Raw genomic sequence first — 21,356 nt, forward strand, 5'->3', positions numbered from 1 at the left:
TGTCTTTCCGCTGCGTGTCCAAGGGGCCTCGACGAACACCTTGTGAGTATCGCAAGCTCGCTCACCGGCCGGGCGCTCACCAGCCGACGCCTGGCGGGTGCGTCCAGAGCCAGACCTGGGCCAGCCCGGGCCACACGCGGGATTGGTTGTGGCACACAGGACACATGGCTGGGGCAAATGGGCCGCGTGGTGTGAGCCCCGGAGAGCAGAAACAGATTCTGGTGATTATCCGTCCACCCCCAGTGAGGGGCTGGGGTCAGCATCCACCGGGCACTTACATTCTCTGTCCTGTGTCTCTTCCCACCAGTGACGTAGTCCCGGGTCCCTGCTCAAGGCTGGCTGCCTTCAGAACAGCGACCACGGACAGGACCCGTGTGAAGGACGCGCGTAGACAGGGCGGGTCCCCACTGCACTCTCGGCTTCCACCTTTCCCCCTTCCTGTCGCCGTGCGCCCCACCTCCCTGTCCAGTAGCAGGTATCAGGATTGTCCCAAAGACCCCAGAGCGCATGAACCTAGCAACAGCCACCCCCCTCCAGTTCTGGTTAAACTAGAAACAGCTGCACTCGCCAGAGCTCCAAGGACGTGCACCCCACATCCCCGTCCTGTGAGAGCGCCCAGCCTTCTCCGGTCAGGGTCACTGGGTGCCTGTCAGCCCAACACAGGGCTGCCTGGTGCTCCCGGGGCCCGGCGGGCCCTGCTCCGTGCCGGCCGCTGTCCTCCTACCCCATGCACACACCACATGCACACCCCCCACGCTACACATAGACATGATACACACCGCACACACAAACCCCACACGCACACCCCAGGCGGGTTACACGTGAGTCCCGGCTGGGGGCGGGACAGGTGGAGCGGGAGGAACCTCCAGGAGCCAGAGAAGCATGGGGGAAGGGCGCGGGAGAGCGTCTGGGGACTTGGGGTCCCCGAGCCCTCTGACCGGGCCCTCGTGGCCCCCCCCATGTCAAGTCCCGCAAAATCCATATCTGAGGGTGGGCTTTCCAGAGGTGTCAGGGCCACGGACGCAACGAGCAACCTTCGATTTACGTCCTGCCTGGCGGGGGCCCTCAGGTGCACAGCGCTCTTTTCCCCTGTTCAATCAGCCCCTCCCGAGGAACCTGAGGTGGGGACGTCCCACCTCCAGGTGCGGGGCTCCAGCTCCTCTGGGGGACCTGCAGCCGTGGCCCCCCACCCTGTGCACCCGCGGCTTTCCCAGCACCCTGGGATCTTGGCCCACCCCACCCTCCACCCCCGAAGACAGGCACTTCCCGCACCCCCAGGCTCCTGGGGTCCCGCAGGCCTGCAGTCACGCCCAGGGAAAGCTTTTTTTTTTTTTTTTTTTTTTTTTTTTAAAAGAAGTAAGTTGTTTGGAGGCTGGATCCCAGAAAGGAGATTGCCCCCGAGTGGCTCACAGGTCAGAGAGCAGGACGGGTCAGCCAGGGGTCTCTGGGAAGGACACCCAGGCTGCTCTGGGGTCACCAGACCACTGGGCTTCAGGCTTTCAGTCCCTCATGGGGTGTGTGGGAGAGAGGACAGCGTGCTCAGAACCAGTGACGGCGGGGCACATTCCCCACGTCTGCACGTCCCCGTGGGTGGGTACAGGTTGTGGACCCATGACAAGTACTGGACACGCTTGCGGTCAGTGCTGGCTCTCCCAGCCTGGGCCAGGGCCCCAGCGCTTCCCGGAGCCCCCCGGGCACCCACCAAAGTGCGGGCAACCCAGCCTGGGGCTCTGGCGGTCCGAGGGGTCCACCCGGACACAGCAAAGAGGGCTTCCTCATTTCTGATGAGATTTAAGGCATCCTGAGGAGCCTACCTTCAAGCACAAAACCAGGGAGACGCACCAGAACTTTTCGGTTCCCACTGACATTGGGGCTAGGGCCTGCCCACCGGGACCTCTCCTGGTGCTTGCGTGTTAAATCCCCCGAATCTACACCAGCGTTAACGGAGGAATTTCTAGTGGCACATACAGAAACTTTTATTAAAAATTTTTTTCAATATTTATTATTATTGAGACACAGAGAGAGACAGAGCATGAGCAGGGGAGGGGCAGAGAGAGAGGGAGACACAGAATCCGAAGCGGGCTCCGGGCTCCGAGCTGTCAGCCCAGAGCCTGACACGGGGCTCGAACCCACAAACCGCGAGATCATGACCTGATGCTGAAATGGTACACTCAACCAACTGAGCTACCCAGGCACCCCAGCAACTTTTATTTTATAAAGCCACGCTTAAGTTTATAAATCGTACTGAGTTTTTTTTTTAATGTCTTACTTCCAAATGATTTCAAATTTATGGGAAAAGTCGCCATAATGATTCAGAGAACCCTCTCACAACCTTCATCGCTGATTGACCAATATTTTACATCCTGCACCATTCACTTTATCGTTTTCTCCCTGCCTCTTTCTTTCTCTGTACACTCACAGGCACGTGTAGAAGAACGGCCTCGTCCGAGGACATGCTGTGTGTGTGTGTGTGTGTGTGTGTGTGTGTGCGCGCGCGTGCACGTAGCGATTTTTAATATGTGATGACTCAGCGCCTGTGAGAACCACGGACACATACACGCTGTTCCTTCACCCTTCACACCCGAGTTGGTACTTGGTAAGAATGCGGACGCTCTCACCCAGCCGCGGTGCGCTTAGCAAATTCAGGAAATTTCACACTGACATTTCATCCAATCCACCGTCCCCTGGATGTCTCAAAAAATGTCTTCCGTGTCCTTTATAAATGTCGTCTTCTGGGTGCTTCGGATTCTGTGTAACTGCATTTAGTTAGGTCCCTGTGGCTTCCTTCAAGGGGGAGTTGTCTCAGCCTCTTGTCTTTCCTGTTAATAGACTACCCCTCTTCTCCGATGTTGCCTTGCTGTGAGATTGACGTTACACATTCGCGGCTTAAGTGGTGGTATGGCTTCTCAGGGTCACATCTGAAGGCACAGGACTGTCGTCTGCCCCACAGGGGCCACGTGAATTTTGATCACTTGGTTAAGGTGTCGTCCAGTTTTCCTCTTTACGATTTTTCCCTTTTGTGATCCATTAATTTATCTGTCCAGGAAATTGTCATACATCCTACCGAACTATCAGAAGAAGGTGAAGACATTCTCTGCAAGTGATTAGGCATACAAAAACTACCTCCCAAAATATTTAACAGGATCAGGACTGGGGACATCATGGCACTCCACGGTTACATGAGGTTATACGACAGACGTCCGTCGCTCGTGGCCCCAGGATTAAGTCTTGTGTTTTTGAGGCTGTATGCTGATTGAGAATTTTCATCCTGTTTGGCAGATTCCCTCCCTTTCCTCGAGAATCTCCAGACATGCAGACACTTCCTCCATGGAATCTTCTTCAGGTAGGCCTCTCTCTCCTCCAGTGAAATTGATGTACTCCCTCTCTCCCCCTAAAAATCTGAGCCTCTGTCCATGGTGTGGTGCATTTTAGCGGTGAGCCCGTAGCAAAATGATTAAATGGAGTCAGTTCCTCAAGCTTCCAGCATCTGCGTTCTCCTAAAACTTTACTTTTCACCAAATAAACCTCTGAATGTTAGGCCTCTGGGTGAAATTTGTCCCCTTCAGGGGAAGGATTGTGTGACGTGTGGTGGAGGCAGCTGGGCCTCTGCACCCCTCCAGGGGGCACTGCCCACCTGGACCTAAGGATGCCCCGTGGCTGCCCGGGCTGCACCCGCCAGTCCAGAGAGTTCCGAACAGACGTGTACAGATCACTTAAAGGGAAGTACGTCTCTCAGATCAGTTCAGTTCTGATTTTATATCCAATCCCCGCATTTTTATCATAATGTCACTTATAATAACGGAATAAGGTTTATCTCTTTTAAACAATTAAAAACAATAAAAAATATTAATTAGACACAAGCTAACTTTCAGTTTAATTCTTTTTTTTTTTCCCAACGTTTTTATTTATTTTTGGGACAGAGAGAGACAGAGCATGAACGGGGGAGGGGCAGAGAGAGAGGGAGACACAGAATCGGAAACAGGCTCCAGGCTCCGAGCCATCAGCCCAGAGCCTGATGCGGGGCTCGAACTCCCGGACCGCGAGATCGTGACCTGGCTGAAGTCGGACGCGCTTAACCGACTGCGCCACCCAGGTGCCCCAACTTTCAGTTTAAATACAAACTAAGTTGGGGGTGCCTGGGCAGCTCAGTCAGTTAGGTGACTTCGACTTAGGTCATGATTTCGCAGTCCGCGGGTTCGAGCCCCGCGTGGGGCTCTGTGCTGACAGCTCAGAGCCTGGAGCCTGCTTTGGATTCTGTGTCTCCCTCTTTCTCTGCCCCTCCCCTGCTAATGCTCTCTCTCTCTCTCTCTCTCTCTCTCTCTCAAAAATAAATAAACATTAAAAAATTTAAATACAAACTAAATTGGCTTAAATTTAATGTGATGGGCAATGTTGCTTTGCTGAAACCAGTCATTGACCATCAACCCACATATGGTAGAGTAGTAAGGGTGGGCTCTTTGGAGGCTGGCATGACTTACCATCACCTTTGGGCTTATTGATTGTTCAAATTGTGATATTGTGATTTACAATAAAAAAAAAAATACATGCTTGGTCTAACCTAGTCCCAGCACAGAGCTCCAAAAATTCTGGGAATTTCCAAAGTGCAGGGAATGGAGAAGGTGTCTCTTGTTATGTTAATGAGGCACTTTTTGGAACGCCCCTGGGTCACCTGAGGGCGGGGGCTGGTTGCCCGGAGGACCAACCACGTGATTGGAGAGTCGGAACCTTCAGTCCCACCCCCTGACCTCTGGGTCAATGATTTAATCCTTAGGGCCTGAGTAAGGAAGCCTCCGTAAACCCACAAGAACTGGGTGTGGAGGGCTTCAGGGGTGGTGAACGTTTGGAGGTTTGGAGGGAGCCGTGCGCCCAGAGAGGGCAGGGAAGCTGGGCGTCCTTCCCCGTCGCTGGCTCTCCTTCTGGCTGTTCCTGACTTCTGTCCTTCTACGATAAACTGGTGACCTAGTAAGTAACCTGTTTCCCTGAGCTCTGGGAGCCGCTCTAGCAAACAGATGGAACCCTAGGAGGGGTTGTGGGAACCTGGGATCTGTAGCCCACCGGCCAGGAGCGCGGGTGACCGCGTGGCTTGTGATTTTCATCCTGAGTTGGAGGAGGCTGCTGGAGCCTCTATCCCGTAGCCGGTTGGTCAGAAGCACAGGGGGACAACCTGGGTTTGTGACCTGCAGGTGAAGTGAGGGCGGGAGGGGTGGGGGCAGTGGTCTCTTGGGATCTGACTCTGTGCCGTCGCTGGGTGGATGGTGTCGGACCCGAGTTGGGCTATAGGACAGACACCCAGCTGGCGTCTGAGAACGACTCGGTGGTGGGCGGGCACCCCTCCCTGCACGCTGGGACCGGTGACCAGGAACAAAGACAAATCTCTTCTTACTTTCTCGGACAACTGCAGACCTGCCCGTGGTCCACCTGTTGTTTTCATTAGTCACGGTCTGTGTTTGGTTCTCATCGGCCATACAATTAATAGGGACAAAAAACAAGCTGCAGTGGAGAAGTCCTACTGGTGGCGCAGAATTCATTTGTTCATGGACCCACCCCAAATGGAAGCGGTCTGGCAGGGAGCCCGGGGAACCGCAGAACGACCGATGGGCGCTCTTTCCTAGCAACTTCTGTTCACATCTTAGAACACCTTTTATAAGAAAGATTCCGTAGTCGGATAAGTAATTAATAAAAATCTTTTTCGCCTGTGAAAAATTAACAGAAAATGTTACAACAACAGTAACAATTTGATCAGGTAGCCAGACCTTCAGTTTGGGGGGGGGGGGGAAGTGTGTGGACCCGATGGGTGGAGAACTGAACTGCTCACACTTCTCAGGTGGTGGAACTGTGTTACCACTGGCCCGTGGGAATCCCCGTTATTGTGGTCCCCATCACCCACCCTCTCTGCTCCCACTTCATTCTTCCCTGTAGGTACCCACGAGCACGTGTTCTAGATCGAACCTGGGGATATGAATATAAATCACGTTTGTAAAATACATAATGTTACTTTCCATATATTTTCAGTATGGAAAAAAATTATGGTTTTCATTTACAAAAGTGATTTCGAGTTGTACATTTAATTCTATTTTTTTTTAACTTTTTTCTGCTTAACTCTTTCTGGATGTAATTATGTTGGCAAGTAGAGAGACAGGTAGATACAGAGATCTATACAGGTGTGAACCTTATGAATCCGGGCGAGCTGTGCTCTGGAATGTCGAACCTACAGTGGGTTTGCTGTGTCATAGGGAACACACAGCCCGAATTTCACTAAATACTGTCAGGCTGCTTCCAGAAGGGACGTATCAGCTTATACTCCACCAATGGACCAGGAGTGTTCCCACACCCTAACATCCTTACTAACACTTGGGCTTTATGATTTTCGCCCATACGATGGGTTTAAGGAGGCAGCTGTGGTTTTTCTAAGTTGTATTTCTCTGATTATAGAGGAGTGTGGTCATATCTTGATATATTTTTGGCCAACTTTCTGTTGAATTTCTGTTTTTTTTTTTATTGTTCTATTGACGTTCTTAGTAGAATCTTGATATGAGTTTCGTGTTGGAATTGTATTGCAAATATCTTGTGCAAACACCTGATGAAGTTGATGTCAATGTATTTTGTCTCCCGTCTGATATTGTCCAATCTAGGTGTCCCTACTGAACAGAATTATTCACTCTTCTTGTAGTCAAAACCATCAATTGCTTGCTTATGGTTACTGTTGCGTAAATATTCTGCCTCTTGTGACCCCAAGGTCATAAAGACCTCCTCCAACATTTTTATCTTTAGCCTCATAGTTTACTTTTTTTTTTTTTTTCACATTTTCTCCACACAGTGAAACGGTTTTGTCAACTGTATGCTTTCCCTGCTGCTGTATGGCACTATGTTTCCACTCCCACTGTACGTGGCTCTATTTCCACATTCCTTAATCTGCTCCACTGTTTTGTTTTTCCCAGGTTCCCCATCATTTCCAAAATTGATTTAGCTATTTGTGGATCTTTATTCCTCCATATAAATTTTATTTGTTTATTTATTTATTTTGAGAGAGAGAGAGAGAGTGCAAGCAAGCAGGGGAGTGGCAGGGGGAAGGAGAACCTTCAGCAGGCTCTACACAGCATGGAGCCCCCTGTGGGGACCGATCCCAGGACCCCAGGATTATGACTTGAGCCGAAATCAAGAGTTGGATACACAACTGGCTGAGCCACCCAGGCGCCCCCTTCTCCATGAAAATTGTAGAAAACATTTTGCAGCTTCCCCAAAACCTCTGGAATTTTTATTGGGATGGCAATGAGTGTACAAATGTACTCGGGGAGTGCTAACGTCTCGCAGTGTTACGTTGGCAATAACCGTAATTGTGGTACTTTCCATTGGTATAGGTCTTCTGTTGTCTTCATAACGATCTTGTGCTTTCGTTGCTAGGTTGTCTTAGATATTTTGTAGCAGCGTTTTCAAATGTTCACGTCATGGCACCCCTAGGAAATGATCCACAAGTGGTGATCCAGGCATCCTTGTACTATTTCCAATCTTCAAGGGGACGTGTCCAAAGTGTCTCCTTTAAATATGTGTTTGTTGTATGATTTTGGTATGTAGCTTCTATCACGTAAGGAAGTCTTCTGTGCTGATAATTTGTTTTATAAATCAGGGCTCAACTTCATCAGATGATTTTTCTGTGTGGATTAACAGGGTGCTTTCTTTCCTTTTGTCCACTGTGTGTGAATTACATTCATAGATTGGCTCACTGTCAGTAAACTCAGAGCTGTTTTGTTTTTGAGTCAAACTCTACTTAATGCAGTTTTTTGTAAAACGTGAGATGCGCTCAGCCAAATTCACGTCCACATTCAAAATGGAACGACTCTCATTGTGCTTTCCTTGTTCTCTTATTACTCTTCTCCGATTCTGGTGTGAAGGTTACGTTTGCTTTGTAAAATGAGTTTGATCATTTCCCCCCTTTTCTGGTATCTGGACCGATGTGCCTCAAGGTCTATCTTACTTAGGTTTTCAAGTTAGTGTGTGGTTCAGAGTCTCGTTGATGTTTGCGACCACATCCTTCCAATGCAACCGGGCTTGGACAACTGAAAGCACTTCATGGATTTCATTGCACCTGTGATGCTGTATGTAATTTCGTTTTCTCTAATCAGATTGACTCGTGTGAGACTTGAATCTAAAACAAAGATAAAAGGGGAGACTGTCAGGTGACTACCGCTGCCTAGTAAACTACCTCCTCCCCCAAATTAGTGACTGACAACAATGATTGATTTTTTTCCCAGGATTCCCCGGGGTGGGGGTTGGGCAGTTCCGTCCTCATTTTTCTTGTCTCACTCGGAGGCTGCATTCAGCGCCTAAGGCACAGGTTTGGTGGCTGGTGCCAGTGGACGGCTGGGCCACTTAGTTCTCTCCTGACCTGTTCACATGATGAAGCGCATCCCAGGGCAGCATTCCAAGAGGGAGAAGGCAAAATCTGCCATCCTTCATAAGAACTAGCCTGAGAAGTCCCATGATGTCCCTTCCACCATGTTTTGCTCGGCAAAGCAAGTCACAAGACCAGACCAAGGGTGGAGAAGATGACTCCACCTGTTGATGGGGGTCTAAAGAGAAAGTCATACTGTGAACCAAGGGCATGCATCCTGAGATGGGAGGTAGTTGGGTCCGTAAGTTAAGCTTTCCGACGTGGTACTGAAGCATCTAATTTTGCTACGGCAGTTGGTGGCAAGAAGAAAGCGATTGGAGCAGACCGTTCTAGTGATGGGTTCTCAGTCTCTGCCACCTTCTGAAATTTTTCAACAGCTGCAAGGAAGTGTGTCCTCACTTCCCTCCCGTCCTCCCTCTTCTGGGCACGCTGGTTGCCAAGTTGTTAATAAGCGTTATTTCAAATCCTCAGTCAGTTCCGATATATAGTGAACTTTGTCCAGAATTTGTTTCTAGTCCTTCATTCAACACTCTGTAAACAGCAACCCATTTTCTTCCTGAATGCAGTGCCGATTTTGAGACTGGCATTGTGCATCCTTCGTTGCTTTGTAGGAGCGATCTGGTTTCTCTCTGGAAGCTCCTAGAACTTTATTTTGTCTTTGGTATTCCTGAATGCACTATAGTTTCTCTGTGGTTATATTTTCTTAAAATTTTTTTAATGTTTATTTATTTCGGAGACAGAGAGAGACAGAGCATGAGTGGGGAAGGGGCAGAGAGAGAGGAGGGACACAGAATCGGAAGCAGGTTCCAGGCTCCGAGCTGTCAGCACAGAGCCCGACGCGGGGCTCGCACTCACTAACAGCAAGATCATGACCTGAGCCGAAGCCGGACGCTCAACCGACCGAGCCACCCAGGCGCCCCTTTGTGGTTATATTTTCTTATCGACACTGTTCTGCAATCTACAAGCCCTTCCAGCCTGAAGTCTTTTATCTTCTTTAAATCTGGGGGGGTTCACATTATTTGTACTAGAATTTGCTGCTCTCTGTTTATCTTTTCTCCCCCCTTGGGACTCCTCTTCTGATGGCAATTACCTCATATCTATCATCTCTTTGTCTTTTCCTGATGTTTCCCTGGACTGCTACCCAACCCGATATTCTAGCTCGCTGATTTGTTCTTTAGTGTCCATGGTGCTTTCAGTTTGTTGCATTTTTTTTTTTTTATTTGACTCATCCTTAAGGCTGCAGTTACTAATACCTTTTCATCTCTTTTACGGTATTTACCACTTATATTCATAATTGTAAAAATGTCAGTCATAGGTACAAAAAAAAGAAAGGTTGAAGTCTGATTAAATACTGTGTTTATGAGTAAAATTTAGCCAACCGGAGTGAAATAGCACACCCCCAGAATGGTGAAGGCTATCCATGACAGTGCGGGTGCGGGAAACATCACCCTGGGCTGCCTGGCTCATCCCCAAGGCAGCTGGTCTACTTTGTACCATGGTGTTGCAGTTTCTATAAGCTACTGCCACAGTCTTCATGATCACAGTTTCTTCATAGATCACGATCTCTGTCAGAGTTGAGGACAGAAAAACTCTCTAAAGGCCTGAAAGACAAGGGAAGTCATTTTAGGTTTCTAAGTCAGCATGACTGTACATAAACTTTGTTTAAACCAAATGACTGATCCAGGGCTCCTCAGGCGTGCATTGTCCATCCGCTTTGTGTGAACGACTAGCCTGAGGGACATCTTGTCCTTAAGAAATTGATCAGGGCGCCTGGGTGGCTCCATCGGTTAAGGGGCCGACTTGGGTTCAGGTCATGATCTCATGGTTTGTGAGTTCGAGCCCAGTATCGGGCTCTGTGCTGACAGCTCACAACCTGGAGCCTGCTTCGGATTCTGTCTCCCTCTCTCTCTGCCCTTCCCCTGCTTGTGCTCTTTCTCTCTCTCAGAAATAAATAAACATTTAAAAAGAAATTTTTTTTTAAATAAAGCATAAAAGAAATTGATCAATGCGGGGCACCTGGGTGGCTCAGTCGGTTAGGTGTCCAACTCTTTTTTTTTTTTTTGAAAGAGAGAGAGACAGAGCACAAGCAGGGGAGGGGCAGAGAGAGAGGGAGACACAGAATCCGAAGCAGGCTCCAGGCTCCGAGCTGTCAGCACAGAGCCCGACACGTGTCTTGAACTCATGAATGGTGAGATCATGACCTGAGCTGAAGTTGGACTTGATTTAAGCTCAGGTCATGATCCCAAGGTCGTAGGATTGAGCCTTCTTTAGGGAGCCTACTTGGCTTTCTCTCCTTCTGCCCCTCCCCTGCACACTCCCTCTCCCTCTCTACTAAAACAACCCCCCCAAAACAAACAGTGCTCTTACTCCCTACTTTCCATGACGTTAAATAAAATTCATGATTCCTGCCTACGCATTAATCTATAGTCTTTTTTTGAACCTTTGCAAGAATGTGCTTCTGACATATTGATTTATGGATCTTTATGCAAAAAAGCATATAGCCATGTAAAAAACTGTTCCTTCACCAGGGCAGTGCCCTCCCTGTGAAGATCACATTTCCCAGACAGATGTCCTAATCTGGGCTCAAATAAAAGTGTTTTCTTCTTTTATTAGAGTGCTTTCTGGTCAGTTTGCATCAACAGAGTCCAGTGAAGTGTCTTTGCTATTCTTGGCCCTTTTCTCATCCAAGGAACTTATTCTCTGAATGTGGTGTTTTTATTGCAATTAGACTGACATTATGATCAGTTTGGAGAGAATTTGTGTTTTAACCACATTATGGTTTCCCAAGCATGAACACACTGTATCTCTCCAGTCACGTGTCTTTTTCTCTCTTAAAGGTTCACAATTTTGCTTATCAGGACTTTGTGTTTTATGTTGTTTTTTTTTCCCCCTTAGGCTTATCCCCAGTATGTGACATTTGATGCTAATGTAATCATATTTCTTTTTGCATGTCTTCTAGTTATTTGCTCTGGTATGTAGGAATACAATTGACTTACGCATTGATCTTACATCCAGATATAAAGATAAGTGTATCAGTTGCAAAGTTTTAGATCTTCCTTTCCAATTACTGTAACTTCAATTTCTCCTTTATTGTGCTGGCCCTGACTTCCAGCACATTGCTCAATAGAATTGGAGGTAATGGGAAATTTTAAAGAGAATACTTCTGATATTTCTTCGTAAGAATTCTGTTAAATGTTTTTTTTTTTTTAATTTTTTTTTCCCCAACGTTTTTATTTATTTTTGGGACAGAGAGAGACAGAGCATGAACGGGGGAGGGGCAGAGAGAGAGGGAGACACAGAATCGGAAACAGGCTCCAGGCTCCGAGCCATCAGCCCAGAGCCTGACGCGGGGCTCGAACTCCCGGACTGCGAGATCGTGACCTGGCTGAAGTCGGACGCTTAACCGACTGCGCCACCCGCACGCCCCTGTTAAATGTTTTTTATAGCGGTCTCTATGAGGTTAACAAAGCTTCCTCCTACTTGTATCACTAAGAGAGGTATCACCAGTGAGTGGTGAGTTTACTAAGTTTATATTCTAAAAGCATGATGAATTTGTCAATTTTTTTTTTCTGCATGTTGGAGAGGAGCATCTTTTTTCTCCTTTGTGCTGCTAATTTTCTAACATTTCTAATATTACGCTACCTTTACATTTGTAGGATGGCAGGCTGTCTTTAAAAATGCAGTTGGGTGCAGTTGACCAGCATTTTACTTTGGGTGTTAACATGTATGTATCTGTTTGTGTGAGAGGGGCATTACTTTCCTTTCTCATATCGTCCACGTTTGGTTTTTCAATCAACATTTTCTTGCCTGATAGAACAGACTCTTCTGCTCTTGGTGAAAGTCTTCTGCAAAGTCCTGTGGGTCCAGTGTTTTCTTTAGAACACTTTTAGTCACTGCTTCCGTGTAATGAATATAGAAAACTTCGGTCTGTCTTTGTTTCTTGAGCCAGTACAAGAAGAAAGTAAAGGGGAAGCAGAAAGTAAAGAAGGAAAGACAGACACCAAGTAGAAAATATAATAAAATGGCAGACTTAAAGCCGAAAGTCAGTCATTACATGAAGTGTGAAAGGCCTTAAATACCAATTAAGAGATGGAAAATAGGTAAAAATAGTTTACCTAACTATATGGCGCCTACAAGAAATTCACTTCAAATAGAAAGATATAGGTAGGTTAAATGTAGAAGAATGGAAAAAGCTGTAGGATACAAACCCTGTTGAAAGGAAGGCTGAAGAGGTTATATTCGTATCAGACGGAGCAGACTTCAGAGTAAAGAGAATTACCAAGACAAGGAGGGACGTCACCTAATAAGATGGTCTACTTGCCATGGAGACAGAGCTGTCTTAAGTGCACCCAATTAACAGAGTCGCAAAATCCACGCGGCAAAACTCGGCAGAACCACAGGGAGCCGAGGACTGAGCCCTGCGGAGCTCCCTCAGGCCGAAGAGTCAACAGAGACCAGGAAGGGCCAGCATTGATGGAAGGAGAGTCTTGAACACCCTTTCAACGAAACACTGAAGGCCTCAACAAGATCCCAGAAGTGATCATTCATGTTACCGGAGTCCCAGGAGGGTGAAAAAAAACCAAACTGTTGAATATTTTATAAAGTAGTATTGTATTTATAAAGAATTTATTATATTTATAAAGAATATTACAAACTAAGGATGTACAGAGGAGTCCCTAATTCTGACACTGATACGTCTGTATTAAGTGTACAAAAAAGTCTATGTGGATAATCCATAGTGTTTAAATCAGTGGTTAAATCTGTGATACAGGATTCTTGAGAAAGGAACGAACAGACACCTTACTTCTTTTAATAAATATTTTTTACTTCTTTAATTGTCAAAGATAAATGGATAAAACTTCCTAGGAAGAGCGCTAGGAGTTTGGTGGGAATTGAGAATTACATTCAAAAGTACACTAACACTGAACAGCAGTGGGTGCGGTCGCTGAAGCTGGCATATGCAATCTGATGCTTTCTCGTGTATAATTATTCACAGAAAAGTCAAGAGGATGATGGAGAGTAAGCATTCAGAGCTCAAACTTGAGCTTTGTTCTATGTGCGGTCGGTCCTGAATGAGGTCATGACCTTGTGCTTGTATTAGTGGAACAGAGAGAAACTCGTATTTTAAATAATATACTCAGTCCTACTTACACACAGACTTGATCATCGGAAGCGTCTTCCACTGATGTGGTGAATAACTGCTTTTCATATAATATGTACATTTAAAATTTCAGCTTGTTTAGAACGGGAAATTGGGTCAAGGCAGGCTTTGTACTTGCACTGCTGTCCTTCATATGATTGATGCGGAGGCCCAGAAGGGACAAAGAAAAAAATGTTTATGCCAACTGTACGGTGCCTTCTAGACAGGCAGTTAATAACTGGAGCAGTCGAAAGAAAGAATGCATTTCCCAGGAGGAAGGCTCTCTTAGCACACTGCCTGGTCTGAATGACTGAATATGGACCGACGGGCTAGTTTTGCCCTTGACCTCTTTGTCACTGCGTTCAGTCCATGAGCAGGGTACAGTAGCTTCCCTCTTCCTATCAAGCGAAGTCTCTTTCTAACGGGGAGCCCCTGGTGAGGTGGTTCCTTCCGCCCCAACCCCCCATTCCTCCCAGTTACCTTTATCACATCTCATCTGACCTGATCTTGCTGAGAACATCAGCCACCCCACAGTCATCAAAATGCCCAAACTTATCAGCAAGGAGTCCAAGAATCCCTTCCCAGTCTGGCCCAATTCAGTTAGTTTTCTATTGCTGTTTTTACAAATTAAAACAAACTTAGTGTCTTAAAACAGCACAAATTTATTATCTGACAGTTACAGAGATCAGAAGTCTGAAATAGGTTTTACTGGGCTCAGATCAAGGAGTCTGTAGAGCTGTGTTCTTTCTGGGACTTTCGGGGAGAAGCCACCCATTCCTTTTCCAGGCTCAAGGGGCCACCTGCGTTCGTGCCACTCTGACTTCTCCTTCTGGGACAGCTCCTCCTCTGGCCCTCTTGCCTCCCTTGTTAGGACCCTCGTGATACCCCTGGACCAGCCACGATAACGCAGGGTCATCGCACCATCTCAGACAAGGTAACATATCCACAGGTTCCGGGGATCGGGATATGGACACCTCTGGGGCTGTTTTTGTCTATGACATCGATCCTCCCAGATTCACGTCCCATGGCCTTCCTTCCCTTGACCTCTGCATTCTACATTCCCAGCACATACCGGGTTTCCACCTGCAGGTCCCTGACAGTGCACAGTAGTGGTTAAGAGGCCAAACTCTGGAGTCTGACTGTTGGGGTTCAAATCAGGGTCTGCCACTTACTTGCTAAACGGATTTGGACAAGTAGTTATTGGTGTTGTTTTCACCTGGATCTAAATACGATTATAAGGGAAAAAGGTAAAGGACACCACAAGGAAGCAGTTACCCAAATCCAGACTGCTTGCTGTTCCGCAGGCACCAATGGCCTGCTTTCTCATTGAAATCTCTATTATAAAGGATGGTGGGTCACCTGTGTGTGGGGGTGGGGGGGGAGGGATGGATCCAACCAAATTGCATGTTGGGGCCCAGGTCTGGATGTGGAGGTCAAAAGGGAGACAGTCAGGGAAATGTGACTCTAAACCAGCCCTCAGAGGCTCATAAGAACTATATAAGTGTAATAGTGGCATGGTGCTCAATATTCTTAAAGTTTTTCTTAAGACCTACCCCATAAATACAGCGATATACTCAAAAGTACCCTTTCAAAGCGAAATGACATTATACCTGGGACTCTCCTTAAAGACGTGCAGGGAAAAAAGGAAGAGGGGAGTACATGAAACAAGATGGCCAGAACATTAACCGCTAAGCTCAGTGACTGGTACCCCGGACGTGATTATACTATTCCACTTTTCCACCTAAAATTTTCCTCAATACGGCTCTGTAAAAATAAATCTCCTAGAAAGCTACTCATTCCTAGGCTCTGCCAGAAAGTCAGAGGTCCCCCTGTCCACCTCCCGTGACGGTTTATCGCATCTTTACCATCACCGCACCTCATTACCCCCAATTATTCAGGCCTCCGGATGCTCGCCCGGTGCTGGGCACAGGTGGCCCGCAGAGGCGGGACCCAGCAGGTGCGGCGCGCAGGTGGGCGGCGGGGGCACCAGGAGGTGCGGGACCGGGTGGGATCCCCGCCCTGCGCCCGCCGATGCTCCTGCTCCAGCGGCGATCCACACCGGTCCCGAAGCGCAGGGCGTGTGCCCGGTGCGGAACGCGAGGCGTCAGTCACCACGAGGTCGCTCTGCCACCTACAGACAGCGGGTTCACGGGTCCGCGTACTTCCTCCGGCGACCTCAGTCTGCCCGACGTGGGCTCCGGACCGCGCCGCCCAGGGCCTGGCCACGGCCGCCCGCCGCGGGCGCCGTTACCTCCCGGTCCCGAGGCCAGGCCCGCGGCGGCCGGGGAGCTGGCTCCCCTCCCTCCCCACGCCCGGACTGCCTCACCTCCCACGCTTCCGAAGCCCTTCTCGGGCCGCCCAGACTGCGCCTGCGCGAAGGCGGACGCTAGGCGCGCAACCCCACCGCGCTTCGCCAAGCCCCGCGATACCTCACCCCTCGCGCCGACCCGCCCACCCCAACGGCTCGGCGGACCTGGAACGTTCTAAACTTCTGCGCACGCGCCCTGCGGCCTTTAACATCCCGGCTCCGCCCTCCTCGGCCACGCCCCTTTCCTTCGGGGAGCTTTTCGTCCCCACGTCTTGCCAATCATCCACTTCTGCCCTGGAGCGACCTCGCAACAGGTCTCTGATTGGCTCATCATGGGAGCCAACGCCTAGGATGGGGGGTGACGATAGGCTGTGAGCCGGTCTCGCCTCCCGGCAGTTTGCGCGAAGCGTGATTGGCCGACGCCTCCGTCCAATCAGCGGTGGGCTGTCGGATTCAAACCGGGAGCGTTCGGCCTGCGGTCGGTTGGTCGCAGTCGAGTCGTTGGCTTGGCCCGACGTGGACGTGTGGTCCTGCTGCGCCCGCTCTTCGAGCCCCGTCGCTCCCGCCCGCCCGCAGGATGGCTCACAAGCAGATCTACTACTCGGACAAGTACTTCGACGAGCATTACGAGTACCGGTGAGGGGCCAGCCGGCCGGGCTCTGGGCGGAACCGAAGTCGGGGTCGCAGCGCGGCGGCCGGGGTTCGGGTCGGGGCCCGAGGTCGGAGGTCGGGTCGGGCCGGGGTTGAAGGACGGGGGGCCGGGGTCGAGGCCGGGTCGCCCCCGCCCGGGCGGGCGCGTGCGGCTCGCCGGCCTCCGCCCTTTGTTCGCGGAGGCGAGGAGGCCAAGCGGGCCAGGGGGCGAGCTGCCTGGCTGGGGTGTCGGGGTTCGGCGGACCGGGGCAGGCGGCGGGGCGCCTACCCCTCCCTCTAGCCAAGGCCGTGTCCCGCGGCCTCGGTGTGCCGGCCAGGGGGGCCTTCGGCTCCCTAGTCGCCGTGAGACGCGCCCGGACTCCCCCCGGCGGTGGGACAAGCAGCGAGGACGCGGCGGCTGGGAGGCGCTCGGCACTTCCGGCCGTGGCCGTGCGGGGGGCCGGCACGCTCGGGGGCGGGGCTCGGGGGCGGGGCTCGAGGGGGCCCCGCGGCGGCTGGCCTCCAGTCGGTGTTTCTCCGCTCTCCTGGGTCTTAGAAATGTGGTTTCTGGGGAAAAACGGGGCGTGTTTCCGGGCAGCTCTACCGATTAGTCATTCCTGCCCCGGCTAGAAAATGCGGTTTTCTTGCCACACTTCGATTTGAAGTCTGCCCGCCCAGTTTTGTAGAGGAAGAGCACAGACACGGTTCTCCCGTGGTGCGTGGGCCTAACGTGCAGTGACGCGCTGCGGGCGTCCGACGGCGGGCAATCGGGGCTGGGACGGGGCGTCCTGCACCGGGGGGCCCCAAGTGGGGAAGGTACTTTCCGGGACTCGGGGCGGTACTTCCGCCCTTGGTTTCCGGACCCCGGCGCGGTTAGTGAGGAGCACCGCGCAAGGTAGACCCCCCCCCGCCCCCCAGGCTCGTAGCCCAGTTAGCCGAGCGGTTCGTGGTGGGAGAGGGCAGCGGCAAATTGGGTCTGTTGGGTGTTTGGTTTGTGCTGTAGGTACAGACGTGGCTTTTCCTAGTTTCCTTATGCTGCGGCTCCTCTGCGCCTGGGCTTGCAGACCAGGTCCTGTCGGCAGTCGGCCGTCCGCCCTCCTCGGCCGTGTCTTGTTGCTCAGAGCCTCCCGCGTACCTGGCCTTGGCCTCTGCCCCCGCGCCCGCGGTCGGGAAGGGAACGTTGGCTTTCGGCAGTATTTTCTCACACGGAGTTGGGAAGCGTCCCTGTGCAGTCAGCCGCAGTTCTCTCGGTGAAGCTGCTTCCACCGCCCGGTGTTAACCTGGCCGGAAACAGCCTGTTCCCGCGGTTGTGACTCGGGCCCGGTCAGCGGGGACACGATTCCGTGGTTGTGCGTAGCGTGGCTACATTGCGCTTCTCTGGGAGAAATGTAACAGCCGTTGCTGTGGAAGGCGGAGACGACATTTGTAGAGCCTTGAACGTGTCTGGTAAAGCAGCTTTTCGAGGTAACACAAAATACACGTTTATTGGCTGGCTGTACTAGCAGGAAGGCTTCGGGTCAGAGGTTGGCTATCAGTAAGGATGGGGGCCTCACGTTACATGTGGGTTTTCAACCGCTCAGGGGGTCGGGGCCCCTGACCCCGTGTTGTTCAGGGGTCAACTGTAGTTCACTGGCACTGGTAAAAAGAGCATAATTGGATTCCGCAGCCTCATGGCAGGGCTGGCAACATAGTTGTTTTGAGGCTCATTTCTTTTTTGTAAATAATACCAAACCGGTATTTAATTCACCAGTCACAGACTTAAGTTGATGACTGAGTGCTAATGGGCTAGGGGTTCCGTTTTCTCCCGTGCGGAGAAGGGTCACTGACCAGATTGCACCTTTCTCACCCCACCTGGCCAAGGACTCAGGTGGTAGATATTTTACCCAGGTCAAGAAACGTGGTTATGGATGACTGTGCAACTTTACTGCTACTGGGAATGGTGATTTATAAAGTTTTTTTTTACTGTAATTAAGCAGGGTGCACATTTGTTCTTAAGTTGTATGAAGTTACAATTATGTTCTTGATGGTTTGACATTGGAGAGTATTGCAAGCCTTCCTGAAAAAACTTAATAGGTTTTGGATATAGGTCATCTGGATAGAGGTCTGTAACTTATGGAAAACTGAATGTCATTGTGTAAGGTTGTCAGGTACATGTATATGTGGGACTTGGGTTTGTTTTTGATTTGGATTTGGAAAAAACTTCTAGGGTACATAAGGACTTGTGTGTACTGCAAATCTATAACGTTGAGTAGTGGGAAACCCAAATTAACAAATTAGTTTTTTTCCCTCTTCTGTAAAAGGCTGCATGGGTCTGGGACGACCGTTCTACAGTCAGAAACCATCTCCAATTTACAAGGCTTCTGTGGTCTTAGATGGCTTCTCTGGCTCCCTGATCACATCAGTCGGCTTCATAACCAACAGGAAAGAACAAGGAAGAGAGTTGGGCACGTTCTTCCCTTTTGAAGACAGTTTCCATCAGTGGCGTATTTTCTCCTTACACCCTATTGGCCAGGATTTAAGTCATCAGAGGTAGCTGTAGGGCTGGTTGGGATGTTTTGGAGAACCATGAGCCTGATTTCAGGTATGGGGCTTCTGTTCCTGAAGAACATGGGGACAAGTAGCAAGCAGTCTCTTGGAGAAGAAAAGAGGAGTCCTAAAAAAATGTCTTCTGCTTTTCGACCATATATTCTTCTCTCCCTATTTTGAACATAGGCCATCAAAAATCAGAATTAGAGATATTAGATGGTTCTGAAGATTGATGCCGACAGTAACATAACAAGAGTTGCTTGAAAAATCTTTATTTTGAACTCAGATTTTGAGTATCCTGAAAATGTATTTCTAAAGTGCTCATAATTGTAGGAAAGGTGTATTCACTAATTCTTGGCTGTATCTTAACAGGCATGTCATGCTACCCAGAGAACTTTCCAAACAAGTACCAAAAACCCATCTGATGTCTGAAGAGGAGTGGAGGAGGCTCGGTGTCCAGCAGAGTCTAGGCTGGGTCCACTACATGATCCATGAGCCGGGTAAGTTCTGCCATTTAGGAAGGCATCAACTGAGATAAAATAGTAGGGTTGCACTTGTGGAAAATTGTTGAGTAATATTTGATACTGAGTGATAATCCCAAAGTAACCAGTAAGTTTGAATGGCCGATTGCTTTCCTCCCTAGAAAGAATTTCCATTTTATAAAGTACATAATACATGAGTGAAAGCAACACGTTATTCTACCTGCAAAAAGATAAGGAGTAGAAACAAATAGGCAATTCTGTTTTATTTTAAAATGTCTTTTTTTTTAATGTGTTGTTATTAATAGTATCTAATTTTGCCAGGAGTATATTTGTAATTCTGGTGTTCCCTCCCACCCCTGCCTTTGAAAACCAGGAACTTATTTTAAGATACTTTAAAGTGTCCTCAAGTTCTGTGCATAGAAGTTAATGCAATTTGAAGTGATTTTGATTTGTCTTTTTGTTTAGCCTTCTAGTAAGGGATAATTATTATCTACCACATTCAGATGAAATTAGATAACATAGTGAACCGTGCTATGTGTGTGGTGCATTATGAGTGTTTGTGTTGATGTGTGGGGTTTTCCAGATATGAGATGGTAAAGTAAAACTTGTGGGGCTAAATTCTACCTTTGTGTTACTAATAAATCTAACTTAAACAACTTCTAATGCTTTCGACAAAATTTGAAGGCATACTATAGCAGCTGAATTAGGTGAAACTAGAGCAGTCTTGTTTTCTGTTTGTCGAAGGAAATCAGCAGTAGCAGCATCAGAAACTGAATTAAAGGATTGGGGCATCTAATCGTATCCCAGTTCAAAAGCTCTTTCTCCAGTTAATACCAGAGCAACTGGGGAACTATGGAACCCGGGGCCCCCACTTACAAAGAAACAACCTTTGGGAGTGGGCCCCAGGGATCTGTACTTTCTACAGGCCGGTGGGTTTTGATTATGGTATTCGGTGTCTTTTTCCCATGGAGAGAGGTAACCTTTCTCTTTTCCACCGGAATGGAGATTCTAAAGGTAGAAACCATTTTCCCCAAAGTGATTTCTCTACTTAGTTAGCATCTCTTTCTCCAGGGTAGGTAAAATTAAAAAAACATAGAGGGAAATATTGTCATTATCAGCTTGTTTTCTGTTTACAGTTGACAGTGACTTGAAGCAAAATGTATTTCGGATACTTCAATAAGTAACAGTTGATCGTGGATTGATTTTATTTTGGTTCAATTCAGAATTTGAATTTTGGATTTAGTGAATGAAAATTAACTGTATTGTATTAAAATTACATAAAATATTTTGTTTCCACAGAACCACATATTCTTCTCTTTAGACGACCTCTTCCAAAAGAACAACAAAAATGAAGTATATCTGGGGATCGTCAATTAAATCTTTTTCAAATTTAATGTATATGTGTATATAAGGTAGTATTCAGTGAATACTTGAAAAATGTACAAATCGTTCATCCATACCTGTGCATAAGCTGTATTCTTCACAGCAACAGAGCTCAGTTAAATGCAACTGCAAGTAGGTTACTGTAAGGTATTCAAGATAAATTTCTTCTAGTCAGTTTTTCTCTTAATATAAGTGCCTGTTTGACTTTGCCTGTTATTTTTGTTAAATAAAGTTTATATGTTGCATTTATTTACTGGGGTTTGTTTATTTAAAACAATTTTTTAATGTTTATTCGGTCATTTTGAGAGAGAGTGCCAATGGGGGAGGGACGGAGAGAATCCCAAGCAGGCTCCTGGCTGTCGGGGGAGGGGGTGGGGGAGGGAGGCTTGATCTCATGAACCTTGAATCATGACTTGAGTAGAGATCAAGAGTCAGTCAGGCTTAACTGAGCCACCCAGGTGCCCCAAGGGGTTTTTCTTAAGGTTAATTTGTGTCTAC

General features: G+C 48.6%; 1 protein-coding gene across 1 annotated transcript; it reads left to right on the forward strand.

Annotated features, from left to right (window-relative positions):
• Positions 1 to 16,320: 16,320 nt before the first annotated feature.
• CKS2 (CDC28 protein kinase regulatory subunit 2) lies at positions 16,321 to 21,107 on the forward strand. Its single transcript, XM_047100821.1, has 3 exons — positions 16,321 to 16,473; positions 19,366 to 19,493; positions 20,775 to 21,107. Exons 1-3 carry the CDS (start codon positions 16,415 to 16,417, stop codon positions 20,825 to 20,827), a joined length of 240 nt encoding a protein of 79 aa, XP_046956777.1. The 5' UTR covers positions 16,321 to 16,414; the 3' UTR covers positions 20,828 to 21,107.
• The last annotated feature ends 249 nt before the right edge of the window (positions 21,108 to 21,356 follow it).

The sequence above is a fragment of the Lynx rufus genome, unplaced genomic scaffold, assembly GCF_022079265.1.
Source record: "Lynx rufus isolate CCGP_SWC_20201006 ecotype Redwood Valley unplaced genomic scaffold, mLynRuf1.p SCAF_10, whole genome shotgun sequence".
Taxonomy (NCBI): Eukaryota; Metazoa; Chordata; class Mammalia; order Carnivora; family Felidae; genus Lynx; species Lynx rufus.

Bases quoted from the DNA above. Each gene is read 5' to 3' on its own strand.
- CKS2 (XM_047100821.1), top strand. From the start codon at position 16,415: ATGGCTCACAAGCAGATCTACTACTCGGACAAGTACTTCGACGAGCAT. The intron at 16,474-19,365 runs GTGAGGGGCCAG...GTATCTTAACAG, and splicing joins GACGAGCATTACGAGTACCG to GCATGTCATGCTACCCAGAG. The intron at 19,494-20,774 runs GTAAGTTCTGCC...TTGTTTCCACAG, and splicing joins CTACATGATCCATGAGCCGG to AACCACATATTCTTCTCTTT.